At 40.3% G+C, this 8,233-nt stretch overlaps 2 protein-coding genes across 3 annotated transcripts in view; one reads left to right on the top strand and one right to left on the bottom strand.

Moving 5' to 3' along the window:
• Positions 1–103: 103 nt before the first annotated feature.
• On the bottom strand, positions 104–1,729 carry vcpkmt (valosin containing protein lysine (K) methyltransferase). The gene is made up of 5 exons (XM_032499988.1): positions 1,417–1,729; positions 1,085–1,195; positions 902–974; positions 637–756; positions 104–514 (listed from the first exon to the last, which is right to left on the bottom strand). The coding sequence occupies exons 1-5, from the start codon at positions 1,671–1,673 to the stop codon at positions 410–412; spliced, it is 666 nt and encodes a 221-aa protein (XP_032355879.1). The 5' UTR covers positions 1,674–1,729; the 3' UTR covers positions 104–409.
• A 555-nt stretch (positions 1,730–2,284) lies between these two features.
• Positions 2,285–8,233, top strand: part of msh4 (mutS homolog 4) — a 7,143-nt gene continuing 1,194 nt past the window's right edge. Inside the window, exons 1-17 of one of the 2 annotated variants that reach the window (XR_004327036.1) lie at positions 2,285–2,686; positions 2,936–3,109; positions 3,191–3,354; positions 3,473–3,583; positions 3,752–3,867; positions 3,954–4,127; positions 4,232–4,404; positions 4,511–4,578; positions 4,726–4,800; positions 4,937–5,001; positions 5,513–5,682; positions 5,776–5,912; positions 6,087–6,190; positions 6,715–6,839; positions 7,515–7,715; positions 7,825–7,943; positions 8,057–8,185. Coding sequence is in view for 1 of the 2 variants with exons in the window: in XM_032501043.1 (XP_032356934.1) it covers positions 2,485–2,686; positions 2,936–3,109; positions 3,191–3,354; positions 3,473–3,583; positions 3,752–3,867; positions 3,954–4,127; positions 4,232–4,404; positions 4,511–4,578; positions 4,726–4,800; positions 4,937–5,001; positions 5,513–5,682; positions 5,776–5,912; positions 6,087–6,190; positions 6,715–6,839; positions 7,515–7,715; positions 7,825–7,943; positions 8,057–8,185 (2,307 nt within the window). In the remaining variant the exon portion in view is untranslated. The remainder of the gene's footprint in view (positions 2,687–2,935; positions 3,110–3,190; positions 3,355–3,472; positions 3,584–3,751; positions 3,868–3,953; positions 4,128–4,231; positions 4,405–4,510; positions 4,579–4,725; positions 4,801–4,936; positions 5,002–5,512; positions 5,683–5,775; positions 5,913–6,086; positions 6,191–6,714; positions 6,840–7,514; positions 7,716–7,824; positions 7,944–8,056; positions 8,186–8,233) is intronic. The other variant, XM_032501043.1, reaches the window with a different exon arrangement.

Consider the following 8,233-nt stretch of genomic DNA (forward strand, 5'->3'; position numbering starts at 1 on the left):
AAAAACATTTGCAAAACTAATCTTCTATCTGAAACATCCAAAAGAACACAAAAAACCCTTTCTGGTCCATTTGTGCTCCCTCTAGCTGAAATAACTGACTGAATAAAGATAACCAGTCTGTCATGTCTGTACTTGCACATGTCATCTTCCTTCGCAGCCCTACAATTACACAGACCAATAAAACAAATATCTGAACTTGGTTTATAGTGTATGAAAAATATATTTTTTTAAACAATGAATTCACTTTTTAATAGTTTTTTTAATAACTATGTATCAGAACAGTGTTTCTACATTAGAAACATGTTTTCTTTAAAATAAAAAAAGTGTTAAAAAGAGTGCAGAATTAAAGATACATTGAATATCATACACATGCCAAACTTAAATCTCATTTTCATGTGACCACACAATTTCAGACTTTTCTCCAGATGTGCAGGATGCGGATGTCTGGACTACTAAACTCTGGGTCTTGCTTGTCTGAAGGGATCTCCTCACAGTTGAAGCTTTGTTGCAGCAACTAAAAGGTAATAAAAAAACACCACAATGACTCACTGAGAGGTAATGTAAAAAATATATCAGCTTCTTTATAAATGCATTTACATATTTATAAGCATTTAAAAATGCAACACACACTCTCACCTCAAAAAACTGCATTTCCACTTTTGGGTTGACGCCCTCCGTGCGTTGCTCATAGCAGCAAATAATGCAGGTCTCTGGTCCGGAGAGCAGCTTCAAGCTCTCCACCAGCGGAACAATAGACTGTGGAAATAAATCATGAGTCACAAAGAGAAATGCAGTGCTACACTTAGGTTTGTTTTGTTTTGCAATGATGGTGATACAGGCACAACTTTGCAAGAGTCATGTTTAAATTGAAAAGCCTAGGTAGAAAACTACAGTAGAGTACCTGCTCATAATAGATGCAATCTGCCATGAGGACATAATGTGGGGGAGGCTGGAAGTCAGACACGTCTTCACCCCTTAGTAGTAGGGTAGACATAAAAAAAGTTAGCATTTGGAAATGTCTTGCAATATGTTGACATGCAGCTTGGATGATTGAAATCCAAAAAAACGAAATGCAAGTACAAACCATTTCAGTACCTTGGCAGTAACGGATCCACTGATAAGTGCCTGGTTTTCCTGGATGTTTACCATCAGGAGCGTCTGCAAATCCTCAAGGTCTGTCACAGTAACTAGAGCTCTATGGGATTTAACAACGTTACACGTCAATGAAAAACTATATTTTGGCTTTCTATAGATTATTAATTAAAAGGATATCAAGGCTGTTTTCCACTCACTGTAAAGCGCTGATTAGCTAGTCGTTAAACTGCAACAACTTGTTGATATATGTATATTAACGTTGCTATTTAAAACGACAGAGTGACATATAAACGTATCAACTAACGTAAGCAGTTATCTCACCCCAGTGTTGCTGCCATCAGACCAACAACTCCCGTCCCAGCTCCTAACTCCACAACACTCCTGCCAGCCCAGACGTTCACTCCTGAGGACGGGTCATAAAATTGTTTGGTCTCTAAATATTTTGCCAGAACGATAGCTGCATCCCAAACAACGCAGCCAACGTCTCCCATGTAGCACTGCTTCACCTTTAAGGTACACCCGTCGTTTTTCTCAATTTCTCTTACAAAATAATCAACCTCATTGGCGCCAGCCGCCATGTTGGCCGCGACCGGAACAAGTACAAAACTTCCGGTCTGATTCTTTCCAGAATAAGAGCGTATTTCATTAATGGTCTCACTTGGTTGGTCTTGGTTACACAATATGAAGAAAGTGAAAAACACATTTTTAGATGTATATTGATTAATTACAAAATGTATTATTTAATAGGCCTACCACATCATTAAAAAAGGAAAAAAGAAGACGTGCCTATTAATATGAGATTGCTGAAGCTAACACATTTCCTTCTGATGTTAAATCATTGAGGAGTTTGGCTCTTTTTATAAGGTGTATAGGCTCACTATCCCTGCATGGCCCATAGACACGGGTAGTTGGATATTGCAGCTATTTTTTTCTCCTACCTTTCTCCTTTTAAGTATTTTGATCTCCAAGATTAGGATAATGAAATTTTACTATGGCTTTGAACAACACAGCACACTGCATCCCTTTCTGTAGCCTACTTTTGTTTTGTAATTATATTGATGACATATAACAAACAAAGATTCAGCTAAATTATATTAGTATATGTATAAAAAAAGAAGTGATACAAATGTCAATCAATCGCCTTGGTTTGAAAGTGTGACATTACTGACATGCGCAGATGCTAGATGCTAGGATCTGCACGATCCCGCGCTCTCCGCGGGCTTCGCGCGCGGATTTGGAAGTACATTCGGTGTGGGGGTTTTATTAGCTACGTACAGGACGTCTACATAGGTGCCTTTTTGTTGTTACTGGCCTATTCACGGAGTTTTACAGATGTATTAATGAGTTTGGTATTATACGTCCATTAACCTGCCTTTGCGAGGGTTTAAAATGTTTCGTAGCAGCACAGATGAGGTAGGTGACACTCCAGAATGTGGACAAACATGGGGCGTGTCCCCAATGGACAGAAGCGGACTAAATGAAACCACCTCGTACGGTCCCGCATCAACGTCCTCCGGTTCATCCCATCAAAGTTTAGATGATGGCAGTACGATCTTCAACCATGGTGCATCACTCCCCCGAGTGGCCTCAGGTGATGTTATGGCTAGCTAAGTAGTTTAAGCTAACACTAGCATTTTTCACTTTCACAACAATGGCACACAAAACGAGGATAGAGACAGTAAGATATAATAATGACATTTCTGATACAAAATTCTCTTTTTTAATATGTGGATCATAGAAGGACAATGGGGCCACATTTGTAAGACTGAAGAACCTGTCTTTGGGCAGTATCAACATTAATATGACACAAACCCTCTCCTCATATTTTATCTTATCACAGGTCAGTTCCATCACAGCCTCAGGTTAGGCAGGAACAATTCATCACTATTTGCATCTACCTCGGATAGCTCTTCCCACCGCAGCCGTGGAGGAACACCGAAACAAAGGAGGACCCCCGGGTCTGCTGGAGCTACTGGCACACACCCAGCACGGACACCAGTGACTGATCACACTGGTACTTCAGCCCTAGACAATGTTTGACCATGTCAGTATGGCTGAAGCTGTGCTTCTTATTCTGATTTCTGTGTTTTTGCAGTAACAACTTGCTCCTCTGCGACCACAACCTCTGGTGCATCTGTGATTGTGGCAGTAGTTGAAGGGCGTGGTTTGGCCAGGGGAGAGATTGGCATGGCCAGTCTCAACTTGAAATATCCAGAGCTTATACTCTCACAGTTTGCAGACACTGGGACCTATGCCAAGGTAACCCATGCATAAGCTATAACCTAGATGCTTGATTGGCTGTTAATCATCGCTACACTCAGCAGAGACTCTAAAATAGAGGAAACTCCTGTCTCACTCATATGTTACCCTTCTGAAGGTCATAACCAAGATTCACATCTTGGTGCCACTGGAAATACTGATGCCAGACACAGCCAGTGAAAAGGGGAAAGGGACAAAGCTGTTCAACCTCATCACAGAAAACTTTCCGGTACCGATGCAGAATAGATGTTATGAGTAAAAATGCTCACTTTCAAAGCAGCGCCCTCACTCATGCTCATTCACTTGCTCACTGTACATTACTACGCGTATTGTGCGTCCCCCCTATTGACATGTTGTGTTCCTGTGATATTTGCAATTTATTATGTTTTTTTGTCAGGGAGTAGCTTTCACTGCTATCCAAAGAAAATATTTTAATGAAAGGAAAGGACTGGAGTACATTCAGCAGCTGTGTGCTCCAGAATTTGCCACCGTCCTTATGGAAGTACAAGCTAAGTACGGCACTGAGTACAATATGGTATGAAAATAGATGTACTGTAAGACTACTGTTTTTTAATGACCACATGTCATGATTTGTTTAGGTATTATTGCCTAGCAGCAGCAGCTGCTTTGCTGAAATATTTAGAGTTCATCCAGAACTCTGTCTACGCTGCCAAGTCTCTCAAAGTGAGCTTTAAGGGGAGTGAACAGACAGCAATGATTGACTCAGCATCTGCCGCTAATTTGGAGTTGGTGGTCAATAATAGAGACCACAGGTAAGAGGGTGAGACAATGACAGCGCTATCTTTGTATGTGTGGTGCATTTATAATCATGGACAGTAAGTGTTCAGTCTGTCTGTCTCTGCTTTTCTTTTCATAGGAGCGAGCATTCCCTTTTAGGAGTACTAAATCACACCAAAACACCTGGTGGTGCTAGAAGGTTGCGCTCCAATATTCTGGAGCCTCTGGTGGATGTGGACACCATCAACATACGCTTGGACACCATACAAGAGTTGCTGCAGGATGAGGAGCTCTTTTTTGGCCTGAAGAATGGTCAGGAATAAGCACAAACGTTTTTAAAGCATACATTCAATAATGTGCTTACTGAAAATGAGAGCATGGCAGAGTATTTCAGTGTCTCTTCTTTTTTACTCCTTAGCCATAGGTCATTTCCTTGACATTGACCAGCTGCTTTCTGTTCTTGTCCAGATCCCAAAGCAGGAAACAGTATGTACAGTACCTTCAGTACTCATGATTGTATAAGATGATTTTATCGCAATGAAATGTCTGGCATGGGGTGAATTTGTGTGTGTGTTTTGAAATGCTTTACTAACTAAATTAGCTAAATGTCCCAAAATTGTTGTATTTCTACAGGTTCAAGTGGCTGAAGCAAAAATTACACACGTCATTCAGCTGAAACACACATTGGACCTGGTGCCACGGTTAAGGGTCTGTAAAATCTATTCAAAATGATCTTGTAGCCATGGATAGAAAAAGAAACAAAATGTTACTCCGCAAAAGCATTTTACTAATTGTTATTAGAATGCAAATAGTAAGTCCTTTAAGCATTACACTTTATGAACAGATGGTGTTAAAGAACTGCAAGACAGCTCTGCTCAAGGCATACTACACCTCACTGGAAGACAACAGGTACCAAGCCTTGTGCCTATGTCGGACATACATTCACTATCATATACTTTCTACTGACATATTCCACTGGATATATATATTTTAGGGCCTGACACATATATTGGTGGGTCAATTATATCGGCCAGTGTTTTGTTTTTTTAATTTATTTTTTATAAATATACATTCATCCGAATCATTTATAATGACAAATAACTTATTTTTGATAAATTAATATTTAAAATCTTTTGTATTTTTGTATGTTTGTATTTTTATATATTTTATTTATCAGAACTTAAATTTTAATTTGTGGTTCATCTGTTCTTCTGTGACAATAAAACAAGTTATTATCATATTATTTTAGTGAGAACTCATAAATAACAACAAATAACTAATGTTTGGGAAATCTGTTTATGTTTTGTTACGCGTTTCTGGATTTTTTTTATATATATACTGTGTATAGGCTGATAAAAATATGTATCGGCCTTAAAAATCCTTTATTGGTCGTACTCTAATATATTTGTGTCTGCCTCAGGTTTGACATGATCCTAGAGCAGATCAAGACGGTAATTAATGATGACACTACCTACTTGAAGGGGAGCCTGAACATGCGCACCCAGAAGTGTTATGCTGTCCGCCCAAATATCAACGAGTTCCTCGACATTGCACGCAGAGCTTACACTGAGATAGTAGACGACATTGCAGGTGTGTATTCTGTCAGTTAATATCGTTGGTTTGCAATATTTGTATTTAGTATTTTGGCACCAAAGCTTGTTTAAATGGCATTGTAATGCAAAGGGCTAGTGAATCAGATGGGGGAGAGATACGGTTTCCCAATGCGCACCAGCTTCAGCACAGCTCGAGGTTTCTTCATCCAGATGAAGCTTGAAGGAGTGGTCTTGCCTGAAGGGAAACTTCCCTCTGAGTTTATTAAGGTAAAGTCTGCTAAATTCAGGTTAGTGAAAACACCTGAGAGCTAACGGACTAACTAAAAACAGATAAAATTAGCTCAGCTGTGAGTGAAGAAAGATGAATTGCCCCCATGGGGACAATACATTTTGAATCATTGAATGAACATAATAGCTGTGTTTCAACATCTGCCACTGCAGGTCACAAAGCACAAGAACAACTATGGCTTCACTATTGCTGACCTGATGAAGATGAATGACCGCTGTGATGAGGCCCTGAGGGAGATCTTTCACATGTCCTATGTGTAAGGAGCTCCCGATCCTGTGACTTACAAATGTGCATAGTAATGTATTGTAAGCACTTAAATAAACTGTGCTGGATATTGATAGAGACAGAAGGATTTGAACAAGGGCTGTCCTCAAGTAAAGGATTTCTTAGCTAAGTAATCATAGAATTCCCTTGAGTAATTGGTTAATTGAAGCTGTCAAATTCTGTCCCTGGCACTCTTTCCATTTCAAAGATGAATATAATGATTATGCAGAAATGTGGCAAAGTTCAAAGCTTATCTTTCACTATTGTTTTGATACCACAGATGTGACTATTATTGTAATGTAATGGCTTTTAATTCCCAGATAACCACAAATTAGTCAACTCAGTCATTAAAAGGGGAAGCAAGATTTTATATTTCTCTATCCAAGCAAGTTTTTATCTTATTACCCGCTGATTCAATCTATTGTGTTCTACTTTTTGTCCTCTGGTGGGTGCTATTAGTTAGCTAATTTTCCTCCAGTGCTATGCCCCTGCAGCATCTAACCTGTCTCCATGCAGGGTGATATGTAAACTGCTCAGCACTATCCACGAACACATTCACTGCCTATACAAGCTCTCTGATGCCGTATCCATGCTCGACATGTTGCTGTCACTGGCCAATACTTGCACCATCTCAGACTATGGTAAGTATGATCACTGTTTATTTCTACTCTCAGGTCAGTCAAACTGTGAAATTAACCTGAAAGAAGTCTGACTCTGATCTGTTGTCTGAGGGAGGGCTGTGTGCACACAAGGCAGCACCGTGCTTCACTGAGCTGGCAGCTCTGCTGGCCTCAGTTCTTTTTCTTTTGGTGGGTTGTGGGCAGCACCAGCCACGTGGGTGGTGAGCGCCTCTCCTCAGTTGTCTAAAAGTGTATCTCCATAGACTGTGCTGACTGCCTGCCCCCCTCTGTCCCAGCCAGTTTGTACTCAGATTACCCTTGTTACATAAGTGTGCACTGGTGCGCTGTATTTACTGAGACAAATCTCCTCAGCAGAGGAGCAAGCTGGCCGTAACCATTGAACACACCTCTCACAAAAATCCACTTTTATTATATTGTGCCACAACTTTTCAGTGTAATTCCGTAAGAATTTAATTCTATGGCTGAACTCATACACCTGATTATTGACTCACAGTTTACTGGCTATATACGTTTGTAACAAAACTGCCAAATACTAACTCATACTGTGTAGCTATATTTGAATTTGAATACATTTGGATCATTCCATGGAAATGCATGATGGAATTATTATATAAACAGAATACAAACAAAAAGAGGTATTTATGATTGTTGCTTCTTTTCTGCTGTGTCTGCCAGTGCGCCCAGAGTTCACAGACACACTGGCCATCAAGCAGGGTCGTCACCCCATTCTGGAGAGAATTGTTGGACAGCAGCCTATATCGAACAATAGCTACATCTCCGAGGGCAGCAACTTTGTCATTATCACTGGACCCAACATGAGCGGCAAATCCACCTACCTCAAACAGGTGGCGCTGTGTCAGATCATGGCTCAGATAGGTCAGCGGCGGCAAACCTTTTCTTTTAGCCTCACGTGAATTTGGAATGCTAATTGCCAGGCATTGATTTGTCTTGATTTTTGAGTAACGCCTTTGCATTATTATTGCAGGTTCTTTTGTCCCTGCCGAGTATGCCTCTGTTCGTGTTGCTGATCAGGTTTTCACCAGAATTGGTGTGGATGATGATTTTGAAACTAACTCCTCCACCTTCATGTTGGAAATGAAGGAGGTATTTTGTGTTTGTGTTCTCTTTTAGCATTAGGGCTGCTCACGTTCTTTAGTTACATTTATTAGGAAAACAAATCGTGAAATTATGATTAACTGCATTTTTACTTTCCAAAGATCTCTTACATAATTCACAACGTAAGTGACAGGTCCCTGATCATCATAGACGAGTTGGGCCGTGGTACCAGTGCTGAGGAGGGCATTGGCATCTGTCACTCAGTTTGTGAGTTCCTCCTTAGCCACAAGGTAGAGTATGCACTTATACAGTCCTGCACTGACACTCCTTTCTGTGAA

Source organism: Etheostoma spectabile, chromosome 20 (assembly GCF_008692095.1).
Source record: "Etheostoma spectabile isolate EspeVRDwgs_2016 chromosome 20, UIUC_Espe_1.0, whole genome shotgun sequence".
In the NCBI taxonomy this organism is placed as follows: Eukaryota; Metazoa; Chordata; class Actinopteri; order Perciformes; family Percidae; genus Etheostoma; species Etheostoma spectabile.